General features: G+C 44.2%; 1 protein-coding gene across 5 annotated transcripts in view; it reads right to left on the reverse strand.

Moving 5' to 3' along the window:
- Positions 1–25,965, reverse strand: part of BCAR3 (BCAR3 adaptor protein, NSP family member) — a 270,123-nt gene that overhangs the window by 13,963 nt on the left and 230,195 nt on the right. For all 5 annotated transcript variants that reach the window (XM_030206133.1, XM_030206134.1, XM_030206135.1 and 2 more), the window contains 2 exons: positions 22,100–22,215; positions 3,775–3,946 (listed from right to left, as the gene is read on the reverse strand). In XM_030206133.1, the coding sequence (XP_030061993.1) occupies positions 3,775–3,946; positions 22,100–22,215 (288 nt within the window). The remainder of the gene's footprint in view (positions 1–3,774; positions 3,947–22,099; positions 22,216–25,965) is intronic.

Raw genomic sequence — 25,965 nt, forward strand, 5'->3', positions numbered from 1 at the left:
TATAGACCCCCCAGGTCCCTGGAAAGAAGTGAAACAATCATTTATTGATTTTCTATCACAATATGTTGTCTGTCCAGACTCTTTATTACTGTTGGGGGATATAAATCTTCATTTAGAAGATAGCAGTAATCATGAGGTCACTGATTTTTTTTTTAGTAATACATTCCTACTCGCTTTCTCTATTCAACCTACTCAAGAGAAGGGACATTCATTAGATTAATAACTTATACAGTTTTTTTTTTATTCACAGGAGTTAGAGATTTAATATGGAAACACATTCCTTGGACAGATCATTTTTTAGCAAAATTGATTCTTTCCTTTTCCGTGTCTCTCACTCCACCGGATACTGTTACTACTAAGATTAGACAAATAACTGATCCCTTTGTATTTTGGGATTCTGTTCTTAGACAAATTTAAAAATATTCCAATACTGCCTCATTTACCAAACCATGCTAGCAATTGCCACACAGCAATGCCGATGAAGCCCATTCAAAGTGAACAGGCTTTACCGGCATTATCACGCTTGGAATCGCTAGCACAGTTTGGTAAAACAGATGCTTAGATACATGGCATAATACTTAGAAGTAGGCTATCAACTGAAATGGGAGAAACTTAATCCAAAATGATGTCACCCATCTTGTCCCACTCAAACTTTTAGCGAGCCCCGAACACCTCAGCGGTGCACCTCACATCTAGATAGTTTTTAATGTAAGGATTTACTACACCCACTTCGTCAATGGTTCTCAAGAGGTTCAAACACCAGTTTGTAGTAACTTTTTATGTTAATTTTAAATAATATCTTCTTCATGTACATCTTACATTAAAGCCGACTTTCACTCTATATATCATATGATATACACTTATCTTAGGCAGAGCATAAGACGGGGGATGAATCGTCTGACACAATCATGTTTCGCCCCTCAAGGCTGTTTCAAGGACCATCCCCTTTGAATATAATAATTTAACATATTCAGAAAGATACCCATGAGAGAAATGCTCACCTAAACCAATCCCCACCACACCATTTACCTCAAAACTTCTTAAGCACCAGCTCGGCTCCTGTGTATCAGAGTTTCTCTGCCAAGATGGCTGTGCCATTTATTCAAAACCTTATATACTACTTCCTGTCAACTGAGCCAAACTGGCGCTTAAGAATTTTTTAGGTAAATGGTGTGGTGGGGATGGTACCTCTTGGGGGATTGTTTTAGGTGAGCATTTCTCTCGTGGGTATCTTTCTGAATATGTTAAATTATTATATTCACAGGGGATGGTCCTTGAAAAAGCCCTGACACGTGAAACATGATCGTGTTGGATGATTCATCCCCCATCTTATGCTCTGCTTAAGAAAAGTGTATATCATAAGATATACAGAGTGAAAGTTGGCTTTAATGTAAGATTTATATGAAGAAGATATTATTTAAAATTAGCATAAAAAGTTACTATAAACCTCTTGAGAACCGATGACGAGGTGGGTGCAGTAAATCCTTACATTAAAAACTATCTAGATGTAAGGAGCACCCCTGAGGCTTTCGGGGCTTGTTAAAATTTTGAGTGGGACAAGACAGGTGTTATCATTTTAGATACATGGCATAGCATTCTCTCTTCAACAGTTAATAAAATCCCATTTGAATTCTAAAGTGAGGCCAATCAGGAATCAAATGCCGTGGTATAGAAGGGAGTTAGTAGAACTGAAAAAATCTTGTCACAGGTTGGAACATATTTGGAGAAAATCTCATGATACTGACGCAAAATTAAAATGGAAGTCTGCTTTTAAACATTGAATTGCTATTTTATAATTGGCTAAATGAAAATTCTATTCTTCAAGAATAGAAGACAATCATTTAGACCAGAGGACATTGTTTAAGCTTTTTTATTCATTAGTAACTGTTTCATTAGAACAAAATAATACAGTCTTTACATCCTTTAGCTCAGTTTTTTTCAGATAAGATCATGAAAATAAGGTCATCTATGCCTCCTAATTTGGAGGTGGTAATTAATTATTCTATCATGATTTTGAGGCATCTCCATTATTTCCACATATTACAGCTTGCAAAATTAAGTACCTATTAAAAAATTTGTCTAAATTTTCTTGTCTATCAGATAGCTGCCCTGCATATTTGACGGCAGATCCACCATCTCAAATAATAAAATGGCTTGTGATGATTCAAAATGATTTCCTTCAGGATGGGCACTTCCCATCCATGTTAAGAGAAATTATTCTGATTCCACTTTATTAAAAGTGTATCTTTGGAAATGAGTCTCCCAGCATGTAAGAGACCAGTGGCAAATATACCATTGGTTGTCAAGTTAGCGGAAGCCTATGTTGCGGAACTGCTGTCAGATTTTTTTTAGTTAAATTTGATTGTTGTTAAATTTGATTGTTTATATCCTTTACAGTTTGGATTTAGACCATATCATTCCACAGAGTCAGTCTTATTGGCCACTGTCTCTGAGATAAATCATTGTTTGCACATTGCAAAGCTGCTTCTTTTGCAGTTTGATCTTACTGCAGCTTTCAGCACAGTAGATTATGATATACTGCTGTATAAATTGTGTTCACTAGAGATTACTGGTAATGTTTTGGCTTGGATAAAAGAATTCATTACTCTCAGATATTATATGGTTGAAGTGGTAGACCACATTTTGACTAGTTGGATTTCACCCTGTGGAGTGCCACAGGGCTCTCCACTGTCCCCAGTATTATGTAATGTATATATGACATCTTTTTAAAATAATTTTCTTCTCTTGGTGTTAAATTTTTTTTCATGTATTGATGATATGTTTTTCTTGATACTGATTCAGGATATATCACAACTGCCTTTATCACTGATTTTGTCCTGTATAAAAAAATTGGAAATATTAAGTACAGCACATGGGTTTAAACATAATAGAGACAAAACTAAATTGCTCTAGCTAGATCGCCTGGGATATAATATTCCCAAAGATTTGTCTCTCCCTGATGGGTTTACAATAAAAGTTGACAATGTTGCTAAGATACTTGCCCCCCCCCCCCCACCCCTGTTCACTAAGCTACTTGACAATGCCGAAACAGCCCATTCAAAGTGAATTCTATAACAACACGCATAAATGTTAGGAATACTCCATTCCACCCATGACCCCTATTTTCACGCCCCTTTTTTGAACGCAAGTGTAAAATTTAGGTGAGGCTCCTGTGCCTAAATTTACATGCGTATATCCCAATAAATCTAATTAGTGCCAATAATTGCTTGTTAAAAAGCCAATTACTGGTGCTAATGATCTTGTTATTCAATTAATTGCACACTCAAATTGGGTGCGTGCCCAAATTTGTGTGTGCAATTTTTAACAACTTTTATAGTATTAGGGGTTTATGTACATATTTTTCCATAATTAATATGAATTTAATTTTCTGAAAGAAGGCCATAAAATACAAGCAGGGGGCAATCAGATAGGCTCTCCAACTAAAATAAGCATAATAATTTGATTAGATAAGAGAAATATAGTAAAATGATATTATCCCTCTTTCAGTTGGAGATCCTGTTGACTTGTCCCTTGCTTGGCTACTGTGGGAATTTTTCTTTTCTTGTGTTGCTCTTCATTTTCTTAAATAATAATAATAAAAACCCTATAAACAAAAAAAAAATTCAAAAACTGTGTTCTCTTAAATCATCAACATAAAAAATAAAAGCTATAATTATTTTTATGAATCAAATACCTATAAGCTAAAAACAGGCATACAATCCATATATTATCTTAAAAGATAATTTATTACAGCAGCCTGAGAGTGACACTTACCTGAGGCATATCTAGCGCTTTCATGATAGCAGAAAATGCATACAGATCTCCCATTGAGTCTTTCAGTTCCACTGCCACCTGAATGATTTTATTCAATGTTGCAACTCTCTCCTCCAAATTTCCAGTGCAGCCCAGAATATCCACTGCTATACCTATTGCCATGGTATTGTGTCTGGAGGAAAACAGATACAGTAAAATGTGAATGATAAGTTACAGAATGGGTGGAAAAATAATATTTATAAAACCTGAGCACCAGCTAAAAAATACTTAGGAGCCAGAGAAATTGTTTTCAAGCTTATTTTTCTCCGTTGTTTTGCTTTTTTGTTAAACTTATGTGGATCATTTAAAAAATATTTTTCTTAGTTTATGTTTTTCCTGCTTTGGACTCTCCCTTCCCTCCAGCAAGCCACCTACCTGCAGTGTCTTCAACCTCTCTCTAATTTTCCCTCTGCTCAGCCAAGCTTAAAGGCCTTGAGGCAACCTGACACCTGGCATTTTCCCAGCACAGTTACAGCTAGTAGGAACCCAATAAAAATATACATCACTCAGCAGGATGGGAAATGGGGCGAAAAACAGCTACTGGATGTAGTAAATAGAAAGATCTTGCAAAAATGTACAAATATCTCAAAAAAGGATACACTAAAGGGCTGGGAAGCAAGGCCTAACCACTAAGAATCTTCAATACTAAGAGAATGAATTATATAGAGCTGTCAACTCTGTATTTAGGAGGGATACACATCTTGGACAAAAGGAAATTATTGGTTTTATTAAATTAGCAACAGTAATAATTGTGCCTATCCTATATTAGCAAAAGGCCAGGCACATAGTCCTGCCTAAAATGTCCCTCCCTACAGTACATTTTATGAGGATGTTCAACTACCTCTTGCTATTTTTCCCCAAATCTCTCTCAGAAGAGCATCTATATGTTGACAGGTATTATGTAAGCACAGCTCAACAAAAATTCAGCAGGTCCCTGTGGTGCTGCACTAAAAAGTATATTTCTGCTAAAAACCTGCAAATAATACATTTTTCTGTCCAAATTCCTGGGTTGTCTAAAATGCCTCTTGCTTCTTGGTCTCAGGGTGTTTGGGGGGTTTCAGTCCTCCCTTTTTTAGTCATTTCTATTGCCTATAAATAGTGTTGTTCAAATTACTAGGTCAAAGTACTTAAGTCAAAGTAAAAATAAATGTATATTTTAATACTGAAGTAAAAGTACAGTGAAGAACACATTAAGAAATTTACTTAAGTGAAAGTAAAAAAAGTTATTGCCTAATATACTGTAACGCTTTTTAGAAAAAAGTAAAAGTACCTCAACTATAATGAATGCAACTATTGTTAACATTTTTATTCCAACAACTTTATTGCTCTACAGTTCAAACCACTTTGCTTTTAGTAAAACTAAATTTTGAAAATGATTGTTGCTCATGCGAGTGTGTTTGTGAGTCATTAATCCAACAGAGCTAAAAAGGTTCAACAACAGCACTATCAGGAAGTGGATTGTTCAGTCCGATAAAAAATTTCTTCAAATCAGGCCAGGTTGCAATATTACTGATGTCTTTTGATAGGGTCTTCAGGTACTGATCAAGGGAATCTGTCTGAAACACTTGACTTTCTTATAGCAAATAATGCTTTATCATTATCGTTGCTGTTATCATCTGCATTAGAAGTACTGATGTCTAATTCATCACTTGCGTTTTCATCTTCATCTTTATCACCGTCGTGCAACTGTTCAATTACAGAGAAGGCTTCACAAAGTTGAAATCATTGTTTGTTGTTGTTCAAAAAATTTCATCATCTGATGGCAAACTGTTTGAATATCTTCAAGAACTGATGCAAAAATGTCAAATATGTGGAAACTCTTCAGTCTTAAGGCCAGACAAGCAGACTTCCTCTCTAAAGACTCTTATCAATCCAGGCAGGGAACAATCATGCCAATGTAAAACTTTCCATAGGATATCCAGCAGTATGTTGTGGTAGAGACATATGTCTATTCACCAAGAACAAGAACTGCAACCAGCTTTAGCTTCATCTCCGCTTCAAAGTGACCAAACTCATCACTGTTCTGATAACCAATTCAACACAGGTAGCTCCACTGTCCATATAGGCTGCATTCCCTGAACAGCAAAATGTACTGCTCTATCTTGCTTATTGTTATCTACTACTGCTCCTCAACCTTCAGCCAATGAACTTAAAAGAACATCTTGAAAGTGATGAAAAAATAATGGAAGAGTGCCTATCAGACATACCTGTAGATAGAGAATGGTCTATATTTATATTTACATCAGTTCAAGAAATAAGAGTTTTTAGTTTAAAAGCTTGCACTGACACCCTGCTCGTTGAATGCTTGTCCCTCTGTTTTGTTAAGACACCCTCCTTTATGTGTTTTAAACCAGTTAGTTTATTGGGTCAACTTGACTTTAAACCAAGGATGGTTTTTACCATCTAAGGGGTCCTTTTATAAAGGCGCACTGAAAATGGCTTGTGGTAGTGTAGGCGCGCGCCCATCCATTTTTCAGCGCGCCTGTAAAAAAGGCCTCTTTTTTTGATGAAAACAGACATGCGGCAAAATCAAAATTGCCACACGTCCATTCTGGGTCTGAGACCTTACTGCCAGCCACAGACCTAGCGGTAAAGAATCTGGACGGTAATGACCTACGCGCATCAAATGCCACTTGGCGTGTGTCCGTTATGTGCACCAGAAAATAAAAAATATTTTTCAGATGTGCGTAGCAGATGTGCGCCAAAATTGAAATTACCACAAGGGCCATACAGTAACCGGGCGGTAACTCCAATTTGGCATGCATTTGGCATGCATAGGTGCCTACGTGGCTTAGTAAAAGAGGCCCTAAGGAAGACATTATTTTAACCACAATTCCAAAGATTACTGGTTCAGATTTATCTCAGGTTGCTAATTTTAGGCCAATTGCAAGTATACCTTTCTCAATGATCTGACTATATGCTGAGAGTTAATTTGCTTCATGCTTTTCGGAATTATTATAGCACAGAGACGCTTTTATTATCTTTGGTAACTGAAGTTTAGAATATGTTATGCAAATAGTGTTATAATTTGATATATCTGCGACCTTTGATACGGTTAATCATAATAAGTTACCTGTTAAGCTATCAGATCTAGGTTTTACTGATACTGTGTTTCAATAGTTTAGCTCTTTTCTAAAAAAAAATAGGCAATACTCTGCTGTTAAGGATGGTGTATCCCCTTTTTCCTGGAACTCTCCCTGTGGAGTTCCACAGGGTTCTCCTATTTCTCTGCTTTTATATAACATTTATATAAGTTCACTTGGAAATATTATGCTGGAGACTGCTGAGAAACTCTTGTCATATGTAGATGATATTTTTAGGCTGATCCAATTAATTAATCTCAAAACACTACCCTTTGTAAGATTAATAACTGTATTGGGAAAATTAGTCATTGGTCTTTTTCTCTTAATCTGAAGTTAAATAAAGATAAGACAAAAGTTTTTTGGTTCACTGTAAATACGGATAATATTCCTGTGTATATTACCTGTTCTGATGGTACTCAATTGGTAGTGAATAGTGAATTCTGCTTTAGTGAAGAATGCCCAGATTAAACATCTATTCCAGAAGGCTTTTTTTAAACTGAAACAACTTTGATTAGTTCATTCCTATTTTATCCCTAGTCATTTCAAAGTGCTGGTACAAATGATAATTTTATCACAGTTAGATTATTGTAATTCCTTATATGTTGGAATCACTCAAAAGCAAAATGTAGAGACTGTGGTTGATTCAGAATACAGCAGCTAGACTTATTTTTCTTGAAAGTAAGTTTGGTCATATATCTCCATTGCTGATTGATTTACACTGGCTTCCAGTAAAACCACGGATAACTTTTAAAATGTGTTGCCCTTGCTTTCAGAATTCTAGAAGGTTACTGTCCAACTGATTTGACATTATTAATAACTCCCCTGGGAAATCTTGATGTTCGACAGACCTGTTCATATCTTATGTTGCAATATCTCTCTTTTAGAGGTGTTAAATTGAAAAGGTTTTCTGAGAAGTCTTTTATATTTCAAGCATGAAATTTTGGAACATGCTCCCAGTTGAAATTAGATTATGCTTGTCTTATATTCATTTTCGTAAATTGTTGAAATCATATTTCTTCTGAAAGATTTTGCTATGATACTGCAGTATTTTTATTGCCGAGTGTAATTATTATTACTGTGGCTCTGGACTGTGTCCTTTTCTTTTATTGTTAATCCGCTCTGAACCTAGTTCTAAGAATAAAGGGGATATAAGTACCATCATCAATGCCAATGGTTTGTGTGATAAGCTTTGCAATAGCAAACTCCTGTTCCAGGTTTTGCTGTTTCATTTGGTTTACTGAGGAATCATCATTTAAGTCTCTCTTCCACTTTTGGTGAAATTTTTATTTCAGTAAAAGTAACAAATGTTTGCTGTACTTCTTTTACTTAGGGGTCCTTTTACTAAGCCATTGTAAAAAGTGGCCTGCGGTACTGCGAGCATGTCTTTCGGGCGCACACTGGGCCAGTTTTTACCGTGTCTGGGAAAAGGGCCTGTGGTATAACTGAAACCAGTGTGTGCCTATTTACGGCCTGAGCCCTTAATGCCACCCAATGATCTATTGGTAAGGGCTCATGCATACTGAGCAGTCGGCGTGTGCCTGTACCAACTGCCAATTAATACCAGAAACGCCGTGTGCGGTAGGAAATAAAAGAATAATTTGTCCAGGCGTTATGGGCGCACACCAAATCCAAAATTACCACCAGGAGTGCACACTAGCCTGGTGGTAGTCCCGTTTTGTCATGCACTGCATGTACATAGAGCCTACCACACCTTTGTAAGAGGGCCCCTTAGTTACTATACAACACTGCCTATAAAGTTCCAAACATGCATTATTATAATGGTCTAATCAAATAATTTACAACCTCTAAAATGCCCTAACAATAACCTTCAGAAGTAATGACTTATCTTTGGCAAGTCAAGATTTGATAGCGCAACACCTCTTCGAGAGAAGCTTCATTGGCTCCCTATCAGAGAAAGAATACATTTTAAAGTCCACACTCTGATTCATAAGATTATATATGGAGAATCCCCTAACTACATAAATAACCTCATTGACCTCCCAATCAGAAATAGATCATCGTCTTCTTGTACTTACCTCAATTTACACCTACCCAACTGCAAAGGTATTAAATACAAGACCTCCTATGCATCCAGTTCCTCCTTTTTGGGCAGCCAGCTTTGGAACGCTCTGCCAAGATCGATCCGAACAATCAACGACCATCTACCATTCATAAAAATGTTGAAGACCCATCTCTTCAAAAAAGCTTACCCTAATGACCCAACTTAACTTTTTAAGCCCATCCACAGGATTCCTGCCCGATGATTATTATACCTTTGACCATGTCTCACAATCTCCTTATGCTCATTCCTCAATCTCTTCCTCTCCATCCTTCCTACTCCTTACCCCTCCCAATCTCTTCTCCTTTTGCTCATCCTATCTTTGTTCACCTCTCCATGCTCAATTTACATATCCTCAAAACCCCACTACTACTATGATTACTACAACTTGTAACATTCTCCTTCAAGACTTTGTAATTCTATTTACTATGTAAGCCGCATTGAACCTGCTATGTGTGGGAAAGCGCGGGGTACAAATGTAATTAATAATAATAATGACTACAAGCATTATCTGTTACCTGTGCGTAGTAGACCATGAAAACTTTGCACATCTGTCCAGAACTCCCTCTGCCATTGCTCTACCAATGTTCATTCACTTCTTTATTCTTTCCTTTCTCATCCTTCTCCAGGCCAGTTTCCGTTTCCTACTTAGTTCAGATGAATTTATCTGCATTTCACTGCAGATCAGTTCCAAATTTGAAGTTTCAATTTTCTTCATGGCATGTACCAGTTATCAAAGGGAAAGGGCTGATTTTTTCTCTCTTTCTGCTAAGGTCTACAGTACCACAGCATTAATTAAAGTGTTATCAGTATGTGCAGCCGGACTACAGAGAATCTGTGTTTGCTTTGTGACGCTATTATGCAGCGGAAAACAAACAGAACTACAATGGTGTTATTTTGTATCATGTTAGTGGGAGGCAGAGAATCAATATACTGTATATATGTTTTTATTTTCTGTGCCATATTTCTATGGTATTTTGTTATCCTCTTTTTAAGTTGTCTTTTATGTTAGTTTTTTTGTATACTACTTTTTCTTCCTGAATAGGGATGTGCACAGAATAGTTTTTACTTCATTATTTGATTTCTCTTGTTGTTTCATTTGTTTTGTTTCCCCAAGTTATTTTATTTTGTTGTTTATTTGGTTTTCATTAAACTCAGTGGGGGAAGCAATTTTTCTTGTTTTTGGCTACAACATAGGCTTTTTCATCCAGGTTTTACGAAACTTGAAGGCAGGTATCAACAGCAGAGGCAACAGCATCCCCAAGACATCAAGAGTGGGGCAAAGTTGCATGCGGAAGAGCTAACACACAGGTATCAAATGCTAAATCGACACTACCATCAGGGTAGTGCAGGTGCCCTGCAGTAGTTTCAAAGTTAGCACATGCTGTTTCCCGCGTTAGAAAATAAATGTCTATTTTCTAACACGGGGGGGGGGGGGGGGGGGGGGGGGGGGTTCCCGGCAGTAATCGGCAGTGCAACCATATTGCTGCTTGCTGTCTGATTACCGCAGGATTAGCGTGTGAGCCCTTACTGCCAAGTAAATAGGTGGCGTTAAGGGCTCAGGCAGTAAACAGCCGCAAGCTACTTTAAAAAAAAATATCTTTATTAAGTCATGAATGCAAACAATAACACAAGGTATCCAACCATGTTAAGCATGTACTCTAACCTGTATAAACCAGGTGCAACTCTAAAAGGTATGCCAACATACAATGCCTGCCTCCCAGTTTATCTTCCCCCCCCCTGAAAAACAAAACAAAACGAAGAATTCCCCCCTCCCCCCCATCCACTAAACCGAATAGCCAGATGTCTCCTTCTTTAAGCTATCAGACCACTTTAATTCCAATCCCCATCCTATACCCACCACCCAACTCGGTCTTCCCTCGGCTCCAATCATAGTGTGGGTACATCTGCAACCCTTTCCCACAGTGCTTTGTATTGTGCTGCACGCTACTTTTAATATTAGCGCACAGCCATTTACTGCCCCATTAAAAAAGGTCTTTTTTACCCGCCATGGTAAAAAAATGTCCCAGCGCGCTAATTTTATGCATACAAACTAGCGCAGGACACTTTTTGCCGTGGCTTAGTAAAAGGGGCCCTTGGAGCAGATCAAGAACTAAACAGCCAGGGGGCATCTCGCATGCTGTCAACTACCTGCTGTTGCAGGGGAATCTCTTGGCCTTGCAGTGTTGGTCATTACTGCTATGACTGTGCTACCTATCAATTCTGGTCACCACATCTCAAAAAAGATATAGTGGAATTAGAAAAGGTGCAGAGAAGGGTGATGAAAATGATAAAGGGGATGGGATGACTTCCCTATGAGGAAAGGCTGAAGTGGCTAGGGCTCTTCAGCTTGGAGAAAAGACGGTTGAGGGGTGATATGATAGAGGTCTATAAAATAACGAGTGGAGTGGAACAGGTAGATGTGAAGCATCTGTTTACGCTTTCCAAAAATACTAGGGGGCATGCGATGAAGCTACAAAGTAGTACACTTAAAACGAATCGGAGAAAATCTTTCTTCACTCAACGTATAATTAAACTCTGGAATTTGTTGCCGGCGCTGACTCCTCTGCTATTCAGTGTGCCTCCTCCTGGCTCTGCACCATAGCAGTGCAGGTAACAGCAGGAACAGCCACCATCTGCTTCTGTCAGCCCTATCCAGCTGCTGGTTTCCCCCCTCCTAAAAGAAATCATGTTTATCTTAGTTGAGGGCTACTATTGCTAATCCTATGGCTATTTTCACCATGCTTCTGACTTCACATGCAGCTTTCTTAAATTTCTAACTCCTGTTACTCTATGGCACTCATTTTCAAAGCATATGGATGTCTCAAATGGCTGAAATAGACATCCGCGTGCTGGAAAAGTCCAAATCCCAATTTTGCAAAGGCAAAAAAGGGATGTCCAATACTGCAGGCGTGGAGCAGTAACTTAATGGTTGATGCAGTGATCTGAGAACCTGGGGAACTGGGTTCAATTCCCACTGCAGCTCCTTGTGACTCTGGGCAAGTCACTTAACCCTCCATTACCCCAGGCACAAAAGTATCTGTATATAAACTGCTTTGATTGCAACCACAGAAAGGTGGTATATCAAGTTCCTTTCCCAGTACATCCAAATAGCAAGTGTGTTCTAGGAGGACCTGGACATCCAACAGCAATTACTGAAGGGGGAGAAATGTCCATGTCTAAAGAGAAGGATGTCCTTGTTTAGACCTGTTTCAGGAACGTCCAGGTTAAGAGAAAGGTGCTCTGATTGAGCAGCTGGCCAGTGGTTGCTGGCCCTCTCCCCTGAAAATGAAACCAGAAGGGCGCTACCAGGCTTAATGACAGCTTCAGGTATTATGGGAATTCTTAACAAAGCAGGAAGCAAACTTGAGGGTCATTCTAATGGTTAGTGCAGTGGACTGTAAACCAAGGGACGCAGGTTCAAATCCTACTTCAACTCTTTATTTTTTGTTTTTAATTGTGAGACCTTCAGAAACAGAAAAATACCTACTTCACCTAAATATACAAGACATATGCAAGCCTGAAGCTTATTCAAGTGGTGTACATTCAGGTACAATAGGTATTTTTCAGTTCCTGGAGGGCTCACAATTACAAAAATAAAGTGTTAAATTAGGATTTGAACCTGGGTCTCTTGGTTTACACTGCACTAATGACTAGGCTGTCCCTGTGCACTGCATGGATGTCTCTGTGACCATATTCTATGCCAGAGGTCCATGTCCCTTGCTTTCCCCTGTTCAAAATCTGGATGTCAAAACACACAGACAGTGGATCCAAAAGAGTCCTCTCACAAGTAGTGTTTTCTTAAACAAGGTTTTTATTTCAAATCATGTGGTTTTTGATGATTATATTTATGTTTATTCATAGACCCCTGACGCAGGCCTTTACGGCCGAAACACGATTCGTGTCGGGTTGCTTTTATTGATTTGAAATAAAGACCTTGTTTGAGAAAACATCACCTGAGAGAGGACTCTTTTGGATCCACTGTCTTTGTGTTTTGGCTTTCGTTTCTCCTGTGGAGAGATCACCTTCTGTGGGTGTTGGCAAAATCTGGATGTTTCATTTTGTAAAATGGATGTTCATGCTAGATGTTTCCAGCGCATGGATGTCCATTTCATGTATTTTCAAAAATACATGCGAGATGCAGGGCCGCCGAGAGACTGAGCCTGGCCCTGGGCAAGGCCGCCCCCAGCCCCCCCAAGGATCACCGCCACCCCGCCCCCACCTCCCCCCAGGCCGCCGGTGCCGCAGTCCCCAGTCTCCACCTACCTTCCCCTCAGCTCCCTTCTGTCTGCCATTCGCCCCCCTTCATTTAAAAAAAAAAATCTCAAAATCGGCAGCGCCTTCTGTGTGAAAGCGGCAGATCGCCTCGGGCGGGCCTTCCCTCACTGTGTCCCGCCCTCGCAGAAATAGGAAGTTACATCCAAGGAGGATGGGACACAGTGAGGAAAGGCGCCGAGGCAATCCGCTGATTTCACACAGAAGGCGCTGCCGATTTTGAGATTTTTTTTTTTTTAAATGAAGGGGGTCGAATGGCAGACAGAAGGGAGCTGAGGGAAGGTAGGTAGACTGCAGCGCCGGCGGTCTGGGAGCAGGAGAGGGGGAGAGACCCTGGCCCCGGGCCTTCCTTGGAATCCCAGGCCTGGGGAATTTTGTCCCTCCTGCCCCCCTCTCTCGGCAGCCCTGGCGAGATGGACATCCATTTCAGACATTCTGACTTGGACATCCTTTTGAAAATGCCCCTCTACATCTATGTGTTCCACCTTTGTTTACACCCCAAGCCATCATTGAGATGTTTTATTGCGTATTATGTTGCCAATCTAAGAAGCATGCTATGCTATACCATGTACTGTCATTTGAATATTTTTACTGCTGTAATTGTTTGTTGCCCATGTTCAACTTATTCTTGCTGTACAGTGCCTTAAGTGAATTTCTCCAAAAAGGCAGTAAATAAATCCTAATAAATAAATCTTTGCCACCAGCCTTCCTTTTCTGCAAGCTTCTGTGCTTTCAAATCTCCTTCTTAACATGATGGATCTTCTGAAAAAGTGAATGATACATACCTGTAGCAGGTGTTCTCCGAGGACAGCAGGCTGATTGTTCTCACGACTGGGGTGACGTCCGCGGCAGCCCCCACCAACCGGAAAAGGCTTCGCGGGACGGTCGGCACGCAGGGCACGCCCACCGCGCATGCGCGGCCGTCTTCCCGCCCGTGCGCGACCGCTCCCGCCAGTTGAATGACAAGCAATAAAATATGAAACACAACTCCAAAGAGGAGGAGGGAGGGTAGGTGAGAACAATCAGCCTGCTGTCCTCGGAGAACACCTGCTACAGGTATGTATCATTCACTTTCTCCGAGGACAAGCAGGCTGCTTGTTCTCATGACTGGGGTATCCCTAGCTCTCAGGCTCACTCAAAACAAGAACGGCGAGGGTATAACAGAAATTGACCTACGAAGAACAACTAACTGAGAGTGCAGCCTGACCAGAATAAATTCGGGTCCTGGAGGGTGGAGTTGGATTTACACCTCAAACAGATTCTGCAGCACCGACTGCCCGAACCGACTGTCACGTCGGGTATCCTGCTGGAGGGAGTAATGAGATGTGAATGTGTGGACAGATGACCACGTCGCAGCTTTGCAAATTTCTTCAATAGTGGCTGACTTCAGGTGGGCCACTGACGCTGCCATGGCTCTAACACTATGAGCCGTGACATGACCCTCAAGAGCCAGCCCAGCCTGGGCGTAAGTGAAGGAAATGCAATCTGCTAGCCAATTGGAGATGGTGCGTTTCCCGACAGCGACCCCTAGCCTGTTAGGGTCGAAAGAAACAAACAATTGGGCGGACTGTCTGTGGGGCTGTGTCCGCTCCAAGTAGAAGGCCAATGCTCTCTTGCAGTCCAATGTGTGCAACTGACGTTCAGCAGGGCGGGTATGCGGCCTTGGGAAGAATGTTGGCAAGACAATTGACTGGTTAAGATGGAACTCCGACACCACCTTCGGCAGGAACTTTGGGTGGGTGCGGAGCACTACTCTGTTGTGATGAAATTTGGTATATGGAGCATGAGCTACTAGGGCTTGAAGCTCACTGACCCTACGAGCTGAAGTAACTGCCACCAAGAAAATGACCTTCCAGGTCAAGTACTTCAGATGGCAGGTATTCAGTGGCTCAAAAGGAGGTTTCATCAGCTGGGTGAGGACGACGTTGAGATCCCATGACACTGTAGGAGGCTTGATAGGGGGCTTTGACAAAAGCAAGCCTCTCATGAATCGAACGACTAAAGGCTCTCCAGAGATGGCTTTACCTTCCACACGATAATGGTAAGCACTAATCGCACTAAGGTGATTCCTTACTGAGTTGGTCTTGAGGCCAGACTCTGATAAGTGTAGAAGGTATTCAAGCAGGTTCTGTGCAGGGCAAGAACGAGGTTCTAGGGCCTTGCTCTCACACCAAACGACAAACCTCCTCCACTTGAAAAAGTAACTCTTTTAGTGGAATCCTTCCTGGAGGCAAGCAGGACCCGGGAGACACCCTCCGACAGACCCAACGCAGCGAAGTCTACGCCCTCAACATCCAGGCCGTGAGAGCCAGAGACTGAAGGTTGGGGTGCAGTAACGCTCCGTCGTTCTGCGAAATGAGAGTCGGAAAACACTCCAATCTCCACGGTTCTTCTGAGGACAACTCCAGAAGAAGAGGGAACCAGATCTGACGGGGCCAAAAGGGCGCTATCAGAATCATGGTGCCGCGGTCGTGCTTGAGCTTCAGTAAGGTCTTCCCCACCAAAGGTATGGGAGGATAAGCATACAGGAGGCCGGTCCCCCAATGGAGGAGAAAGGCGTCCGACGCTAGCCTGCCGTGTGTCTGAAGTCTGGAACAGAACAGAGGCAGCTTGTGGTTGGTCTGAGAGGCGAAAAGGTCCACCGAGGGGGTGCCCCACTCTCGGAAGATCTTGCGTACCACTCTGGAATGGAGCGACCACTCGTGCGGTTGCATGACTCTGCTCAGTCTGTCGGCCAGACTGTTGTTTACGCCTGCCAGGTATGTGGCTTGGAGGAGCATGCCAAACTGGCACGCCCAGCGCCACAGCCCGACGGCTTCCTGACACAGGGGGCGAGATCCGGTGCCCCCCTGCTTGTTGACGTAATACATTGCAACCTGATTGTCTGTCCGAATTTGGATAATTTGGCAGGACAGCCGATCTCTGAAAGCCTTCAGCGCGTTCCAGATCGCTCGGAGCTCCAGGAGGTTGATCTGCAGATCCTTTTCCTGGAGGGACCACAGACCCTGGGTGTGAAGCCCATCGACATGAGCTCCCCAACCCAGGCGAGATGCATCCGTCGTCAGCACCTTCGTGGGCTGCGGAATTTGGAATGGACGTCCCAGGGTCAAATTGGTCCGGATGGTCCACCAGAGCAGTGAAGTGCGGCAACTGGTAGAGAGGCGGATGACATCTTCTAGATTCCCGGTGGCTTGGAACCACTGGGAAGCTAGGGTCCATTGAGCAGATCTCATGTGAAGACGAGCCATGGGAGTCACATGAACTGTGGAGGCCATATGACCCAGAAGTCTCAACATCTGCCGAGCTGTGACCTGCTGAGACGCTCTGGTCTGCGAAGCGAGGGACAGGAGGTTGTTGGCCCTCGCTTCGGGAAGGAAGGCCTGAGCCGTCTGGGTATTCAGCAGAGCTCCTATGAATTCCAGAGACTGGGTTGGCTGGAGATGGGACTTTGGGTAATTTATCACAAACCCCAGCAGCTCCAGGAGTTGAAGAGTGCACTGCATGGACCGGAGGGCTCCTGCCTCCGAGGTGTTCTTGACCAGCCAATCGTCGAGATATGGGAACACGTGCACTCCCAGCCTGCGTAGGTACGCCGCCACCACCACGAGGCACTTGGTAAACACTCGTGGGGCGGAGGCGAGCCCAAAGGGCAGCACACAATACTGAAAGTGCCGTGCGCCCAGGCGGAATCTGAGATACTGTCTGTGAGCTGGCAGTATCGGGATGTGAGTATATGCATCCTTTAAATCCAGGGAACATAGCCAATCGTTTTTCTGAATCATTGGCAGAAGGGTGCCCAAGGAAAGCATCCTGAACTTTTCTTTGACCAGGAATTTGTTCAGGCCTCTCAGGTCTAGGATGGGACGCATCCCCCCTGTTTTCTTTTCCACAAGGAAGTACCTGGAATAGAATCCCTGCCCTTCCTGCCCGGGTGGTACGGGCTCGACCGCATTGGCGCTGAGAAGGGCGGAGAGTTCCTCTGCAAGTACCTGCTTGTGATGGGAGCTGAAGGATTGAGCTCCCGGAGGACAATTTGGAGGCAGGGAGGCCAAATTCAGGGCGTATCCGCACCGCACTATTTGGAGAACCCACTGGTCGGAGGTTATGAGAGGCCACCTTTGGTGAAAAAATTTTAACCTCCCCCCAACCGGCAGATCGTCCGGTACGGACACTTTGAGGGTGGCTATGTTCCCGTGGATCCAGTCAAAAGCCCGTCCCTGGCTTTTGCTGTGGAGGCGCAGAGGGCTGCTTAGGCGCACGCTGTTGACGGGAACGAGCGCGCTGGGGCTGTCCCTGTGCCTGACGAGGCCTTCGGGCCGGCTGGTTGTACCTACGCTTTGCAAAAGAATAGGGTGCAGCCTGCCGGGCCCGGGAAAAATGTCCACCTGCTGAGGTGGATGCTGAAGGCGCCCGGTGGGAGAGCTTGTCGAGAGCGGTTTCCCGCTGATGCAGTTGGTCCACCATCTGCTCGACCTTCTCACCAAAAATGTTATCCCCCCGGCAAGGGACGTCGGCCAGTCTCTGCTGGGTGCAGTTGTCCAGGTCAGAGGCACGCAGCCATGAGAGCCTGCGCATCACTATACCTTGGGCCGCAGCACGAGATGCCACGTCACAGGTGTCATAGATACCCCTGGACAGGAACTTTCTGCACGCCTTCAGCTGCCTGACCACCTCCTGATAAGGCCTGGACTGCTCCGGCGGGAGCTTATCGACCAGGTCCGCCAGTTGTTGCACATTAGTCCGCATGTGGATGCTCATATAGAGCAGGTATGACTGGATGCGGGTCACGAGCATGGAGGATTGGTAGGCCTTCCTCCCAAACGAGTCCAGAGTGCGAGACTCCCGCCCCGGGGGCGCCGAGGCGGTATCCCTCGAACTCCGTGCCCTCTTGAGAGCAGAATCCACGACCGCCGAGTCATGGGGCAATTGGGCCGCATTAACTCTGGGTCAGAGTGGATCCTGTACTGGGACTCTGCTTTCTTGGGAATGGTGGGGTTAGTTAACGGTCGCACCCAGTTCCGAAGCAGTGTCTCCTTGAGGACATTGTGCAGCGGTACCGTGGAGGACTCTCTAGGTGGTGATGGATAGTCGAGGACCTCGAGCATCTCGGCCCTCGGCTCTTCCACAGAGACCACGGGAAAGGGAATGCTAATAGACATATCCCGCACAAAGGAGGCAAAGGAGAGACTCTCAGGAGGTGAGAGCTTCCTCTCCGGTGAAGGCGTGGGGTCCGAGGGAAGGCCCGTAGACTCCTCTGAGGAGAAATATCTAGGGTCCTCTTCTTCCCCCCACGAGGCCTCATCCTCGGTATCGGACATAAGCTCGTGGAGCTGAGTCCTGAACCGGGCCCGGCTCGACGTCGAGGCACCGAGGTCTCGGTGTCGTCGAGCGGTGGACTCCCGCGCCGGCGGGGACGGAGCTCCCTCCATCGACGTCGACGGGGACTCCACCTGCGTGGCGGTCGAGACCGGCGCCGCAAGCGGCGGCGGTGTCGACGGCCCCGGCGCCGGGCTAGAGCTCGCCGGCGCCACAGACATCGGCGCCGAGGGCGCAAGCACCCCCGGCGCCGGCACAGCCTGGCGCATCAGCCCTTCCAAGATCCCCAGAAGGATGGCTCTGAGGCACTCGTCCAGGCCCGCTGCCGGGAAAGGCGGTGGGGCCGGTAAGGGTGTCGGTGCCAGAAGCTGATGGGGGCCAGGAGACGGCACCGAGGTGCCGGAACCCTGACGCGTCGGTACCTCCACAACCGACGGGGACCTCTCCTCTCGACGATGACGCTTTGGCGTCGCCTCCTCTCCGATGTCCGGATGCACCGAGGGCGACCGGTGATGACGCTTCTTGTTTTTCTTTCGATGCGCGTCACCGGCGCCGGGAGGTATGGAGGAGGAGGAGGACGATCCCCCTCGGTCCCGAGGAGCCGGGTCAGACAGGGTTCGGTCCCGTGGGCCACGGGCTGAGGGAGTGACCGGGGCCGACTGCCCACGCGGCCGCTCACCTCTACCCTTGCCGGCGGACCGGCGGGCCGACGGGACCTGTTCTCCTGGGGTCGATGCCATCGGTGCCGATGTCTCGGGCATCGATACCGGTACCGAAGGACCGGGCGTCGATACCGATGCCGTCGAGGTCGACGTCGAGGGGCCGGCGCAAGTTCCAAAAAGACGGTCCCGCAGAACTTGCCTCGCAACCTGAGACCGTTTCCGGAGACCGAGACACAGGGAACACGACTTGATATTGTGCTCCGGCCCGAGGCACTGGAGGCACCAAGCGTGGGTGTCGGTCTGCGAGATCGGCCGGCCGCAGCGACCACACTTTTTAAATCCACTCGGGACCTTCGAGGACATCGACGGAAAAATCGCGTCGGCGAAGTCAAAGTCGTCAATGGTGGCTGAAATCACACCTCGAAAAAAGAAAACGACCGTGCGGCCACTAGGCCGCAACGCGGCGTCCCCGCTGGAAACGAGGGAAAAAGGGAGCGCGTGCTCCACACGCTCAGGTTTTTTTTTTTTTTTTTTTGAAAAAGAAACCGGCGGTAACAAAAACGAAGAGAAAAAGCAACGATCCGCGTAAACGCGATCGAAAATCCGGCGGCTGAAAACAGAGAGAGCGGCAAAGCACAACTCTCTCCAGACGCGGAAAAAAAAGGAACTGGCGGGAGCGGTCGCGCACGGGCGGGAAGACGGCCGCGCATGCGCGGTGGGCGTGCCCTGCGTGCCGACCGTCCCGCGAAGCTTTTTCCGGTTGGTGGGGGCTGCCGCGGACGTCACCCCAGTCGTGAGAACAAGCAGCCTGCTTGTCCTCGGAGAACAGAAGTTACCAGTGTGTTTGTGTACCTGAGGAGGGGAAATGGGCTTATAAAGTTGTAATATGTACAGAATAGAGTCAGTGAACACACATACACAGAGTAACTTTTGTCAGAAAAACAGTAATGCACCGCTAATGTTGACTCTGTATTCCGTGACTAACTCAAAAAGAGCTCCTTTTACAAAACCGCGCTTGTGATTCCAGCTTGGCAAATGCGATGAAGCCCGTTCAATTCCTATGGGCTTCATTGCATTTGCTGCATCAGAATCAGTAGCTTGGCTTTGTAAAAGGAGCCCAAAGACTAGTCTCTACAGGTCTTCTGTGTACTCTACTATCACCTTTACAGTGAAAGCGAGAGCACAAATTGAGAATCTCAATCAGTGTACCTAGCCTAAGGACATATGCTAGAAAAGTCTGACTGTGTCTGTCATATTGGTAAAAGTAACAACATTTAATTTATTTATTTTGTACATTTGCTATACCACCTTTTACACAAAAATATATCAAAGCGGTTTACACTACAAAAATGATCATGGAAAAAAAGAGCAGAAAAAATATATTTACATAAAACAAGGGAAAACATGAGGCAGCAAATGTGATTGGTAGAACATGTAATAACCATTGAACATTAGTAGGTAATTACAGTCACATTAAGCAGGAGCATAACACTGCCTGGAAAGACAATGACAAGCAAACAAACAGCACCTTTTTCCGGAATATTTTTTAAAGCTTTTTTGACCACCCTGAACTCTGAGAAATGAAGAGATTCAGAAATTCCCTCTACTCTGTTTGAAATCTTCCACATAACTAATGCAAAGTGTTGGCTGTGGTAACTTCTGTTTACGTTTCATCCTGAGGAAAGCTAGGACGGACTGGCTTGCTGGAAACCTGCTTGCACTGCTTCTGGTTCCATTATAGCAGCGCTTCCCAAACTGTGGGTTGCGAACCTAAATGGAAGCTTGGGTCATGTGCTTTCTGGGTCTGCATGAATTGGAGTCACGTACACAGAAAGATTGGTAAGCACTGCCTTATGGATTTTAATGGCCCATAGACATCAATGGCAAATGAAATTAATTAAAACACTTATTTTAACTTTTATTTTGTTTCATTTGAAACCAGCCCAGAATGAAAATCTGTTTCATTGCATTATTCATTTCATTTTAAAACACATGCACATCTGTATTGCTGGATTCTTTCCCTGACCTTTTACGTTTGCAAGGCAAGTAACCGTTATATGCCCCCAAATTCTATATAAGGCCCCCAGAATTTACAAGCAAATCTAGGCGATGTTGAGTCAATTAGCACCAATAATTAGGCCTTAATAATTAATCATTGGTGCTAATTGGGATTAATTTAAATTTACGCGTCAGGATCCTTATGCAGCTCCAAAAAGGGAGGCGTGGCTATAGGAGGGTCATGGGCGGATCAGGTGTTTTCTTGTAATTTATGCACATTGTTAATTAATAAAGGGGATTTGAACTTAATTTAGACATGAGTTTTTACGCCAGGGTTCAGTTGGTGTAAATCCTTGCAGCTAAGGTTCGTCACGGATCCCAGTGCTAAGCGCTATTCTACAAACAGCTCCTAATTTCAGCACCATATATAGAATAACGCTTAGTTCTATTTTTTTTGTGCCATTTATAGAATTTGGTCCATGGTGTGTATATCGTAAACCATGGGGAACAGGCCTGCTTATCTCCAGCTTGGTTAACAGATTGAAAACAATTATCAGTTAACTTAAGGCCTCTTTACAAAGCTGCGCTAGCGTTTTTAGCTCGTGGTAAAAATCAGCTGGCAGTGAATGCTGAGATGCCCATAGGAATATAACGGACGTCTCAGCGTTTACCGCCAGCTGATTTTTACCACGAGCTAAAAATGTTAGCGCAGTTTTGTAAAAGGATCGCTAAATGAGCTTCCTCTCATTACTGTGCAGGACTCGCAGTTTTGTAAAAGAGGCCCTTAATTTATTTTCTCACAAAACACCACACAGGCAATTTTTTATGCTAGATCTAATGCCAGCACTCATTTGTATGTTTTCTGAGTATAGCAGAGTGACTGGTTCATTTACCTTTCTATAATGTCCAGGCGCAGTTGGTGTCCATAAGGCAGAGTAATAAGTTCCAGCCCCGAGCTCACTCCCATCATCCTCTTCATCTTCGTGGAGACTTCCAGGATCCTGGCAACCTGTGCAGTATAAAAGTTCACATGACTGATTTCTGGGATGCAAGAGGTTTAATGAGGTTGCCTGGGAAATGTACACAGAATGAATTCTAGGTAATAGTTTATCCCACAATAAATTAAAATATGGTGCTTTGAAAAAGCCTTCACACACTTGTGAATTTTTCACATTTTGTTCTCCCTCAAAAAAATAAAAAATTCAAAATGCATTAAAGAAGGGGTTGTTTCAATAATCTACACAACATACTGTTCACTTTCAACATGAAAGAACAATAATAGAAATATTCAACAAGTCGTAAGAATAAGAAACCAAAACATCTCGACTACATTACTCTTCATACCTTTTGCCATATCTGCAGGCCCTATGTAAATTTTATGCTATGGCAGGGCTACTGTGGTTTAATGGTGACACCAGGCCCAGACGGAGGCATGACAGCAGTGGTGAAACTCTGGCATCCATGAAAATGTGATACCAGAAAAGTTGGCTACATTACTATTCCTAAATCTGATCTGGCAGAGGCATCTTTACCACTTGTCGCTGCCACACACTACAGTCCCCCCTGGGCCCTGGTGGTCTAACGGCCATTGCCACTATGCTCCCCGGTGCCGCTGTGTTTTAAAAATGGCTGCCGAGACTCCCTGTGGCAGTCTCATGAGACTGTGGAGACTACCACGGAAAGTCTCGGCAGCCATTTTGAAAACATGGCACTGGGTAGAGTAGTGGCAGCAGGCCGGCAGGAAAGAGTGGGGTTCTTTCCTGCCCCCAAAGAAGCCACTAGACCATCAGGGCCCTTCAAGGTAGGGGGGACGGGGACGGTAGTGTGTGTGTGTGTGTGTGTGTGGGGGGGGGGGGGGGGCTCAGAGTACTCTCAATCTGCTCCTGGCATATATACTGGATCATCAGGGCCTATATAGTAAACCTGCAGTAGAAAAGGGAAACGCAGGACTAATTCTCATATTTCTTGAAACCTGGAGTTCATGTGGTCAGTGCTTCCTGTGGGTCTACAGTGTAAATACAGAACTAGAAATCCCAAAATAAAGAATATACGGGTCAATAATTGAAACGATTTAACCAGCTAGAAATGGCTCCTAGTCAGTTAAACTGCCTGTCTGGGGCTAACCAGTCATTTTCAACGGTACTTAACTGGTTAGTGCTGCGGAAAATAACCAGGAAGCACTGAATTGAAAATCAGCTATTTTGGGGGTATTCCGGGGGCGGAGTTGGCACTTAGCCGGTTAAGTGCCAATATTCAGCACTTAACCGGTAAGTTTAACAGAATAAATAAGACCTCATAAAAGTCAGTCCTATCTTTATGCAGTAACATATATATTGCACTTAACTGGCTATGTGTTAGCTGGCTCTGGAAACCCATAAATTCAATGCTGATGCCCGGATATGGCCCGGCATTGAATTTCCAAGTTTGACGCTGGTGGTAGACAGCAAAATGCTGTTCACCACCAGCTGAATATCAGGCCCATGATTCTTAACTTTTAGACTAATAGGGAAAGAGAGGTTCAAGAAAGCTCCTGATGTTGTATTCCCAGCATAGCTGGTTCTCATTGAGCTGGAAGAAACTGCTGGTTTGTGAAAGGAGAGACATGTTTCTCACAGGAGTAGACTGAATCAGAAGGAAGGGATCCCCAGAAGCTTAGCCGGCGGTGGGAGGCAGGGCTGGTGGTTGGGAGGTGGGGATAATGCTGGGCAGACTTATACGGTCTGTGCCCTGAAAAAGACAGGTACAAATCAAGGTAAGGTATACACAAAAAATGACACATGTGAGTTTATCTTATTGGGCAGACTGGGTGGACCGTGCAGGTCTTTTTCTGCTGTCATCTACTATGTTACTATATGTTTGAGGCCCACGGAAGACATGCAATGCTATTTGAGGCGTTGGAAGGCATTTAGCATTATACAGCTACTTCCAACCCCAGCAGGTTTCAGCTGTATGAGTTCATGTGCTCTATGAATGGCTGCTGAAAGACCAATTCGCGCTAGGAGCAGTGAGGCATCGAGTGGGTCTCTGCCTGCCTCGAGGCCTCCTGTTATGCAGGCCCCCCTGGGACCCACCTTCATCAGACCCGGCCCTGAGGAGGTGTGAGGATTCTACGTCCTCCTCATTGGTACCGAGGAGTCTCGATGACGGGCGTCGAGCGAAGGCGAAGAAGCACCATCATCGTTCTCCTTCGACACACAGTGCCGGGAGCTGCGGGGCATCAAGGGATTTTTGTAGGCACCATTTATAGAAGCCCCATATGAGCAAGGGTAATGGTAATGGGATTTGATATACTGCCTTTCTGTGGTACAATTGAAGTATTCTAAACATTTATGCGCAAAATGCTAGTACTTAGTTTACAGAATTGCCCTCATAATGAGGAGATAATTTTCTCTGTTCATCTGTTTTACCCTGTTGATTTGATCTCTCCCTCTTTCCATGATATGGATTAAGTAGATATATTTGTTTCTGTTGGGATGACATTTTTCTTTGTTAATTCTGATTGTCACCTGAATATTTTTGGATTATAATAAATTAAAAATATTAATACAAAAGAAAAAGTGGTAATATTGTGTCAGTGAAAACACTAGCCAACTGCCAGTCCTTGCAAGTTCTGTCCCAACCTGAAAAATGACCATTGTAAGTTCAGCCAGCAGGTGTCATCCTTGAGTGATGAGTGTCAATTCCCATCTGTCACAGTATCCCCAGCCGTAACCAGCTCAGGCAGCAGAAGTTGGACTTCGGAACTGAATCTGTGTCTTCTGTATGGCAGTGTTGGCTCTGAACCATACTGTGGGTCCAAATCTTAAGCTACCTGACTAAAATAATAAGTTGTAGCCTGATGAGCCCCAAACTTGCCCTTGCAACCTCATATCCTGAATTAGTATGCATAAGATGGAGCCTGATAGATCCCAGGCAACGGATTTTTTAGTCCTGTTTAGATTTTTTTGTTATTGTTTGCCACAGAACAGGAGTTTCCTCCTCTTTGTACTGCATGGCAATCAGCAAGTTTGAGCTGTGAGGTGCAGAAACCCCCATGCTGATCTAAGGTCTTAACTCTCATGTCCTGCAAGTAGCTCAAACTCGCTCAGAGCTATGGAGCACAGGGAGGAAGAAGATAAAAACAGCATTCAGAGATAGCAAGATGTTATCAGTAGTGACTTATACTATGATCTAATGACATTTGGAAATAAAAACAGCATAAATTCAAACATTATCCATTATATTACCTATGAACATTTCTTACAGATACAAACACAGGTGTGTACACACACACACACACACACACATATAGGGAGACTGGATGGAATTCCATGCACCATGCTCTTCATGCTTTCTCTACTTCTTCGCCTTACAGCTACTCTGAATTTTACTCAGCTACTGGAGGTTTAGTGCTGCTTAGAGGGAACACTGCTTCCCCTGTACAAGCACCACTCTTAAGGGTGGGGGAGAGTAGGAGAACTTTTTAACAGAGCAGATAAGGACTCCTTCACTGTCTACCAGCTGCCTCCCCCAGCACCTCTGTTATTGATGGTATTATGCACATGGCATACCCTCCAGGGAATTATGTACCAAAAAAATAAAAATAATGTACAGCAAAATAATACAACTTATTAAACAGAATAGTATTTGCAGTATTCTGCAAATATATGCAGGTACTTTAACACTTGGCTCTCAGTCAGCCCCAGCTCCCCTGTTGGCTATGTGAACAGTAATGTTCAGCAGTATTGTAACAGAAATCCTGAGGTTGCTGGTAACCATA

Source organism: Microcaecilia unicolor, chromosome 6 (assembly GCF_901765095.1).
Source record: "Microcaecilia unicolor chromosome 6, aMicUni1.1, whole genome shotgun sequence".
NCBI classification, from domain to species: domain Eukaryota; kingdom Metazoa; phylum Chordata; class Amphibia; order Gymnophiona; family Siphonopidae; genus Microcaecilia; species Microcaecilia unicolor.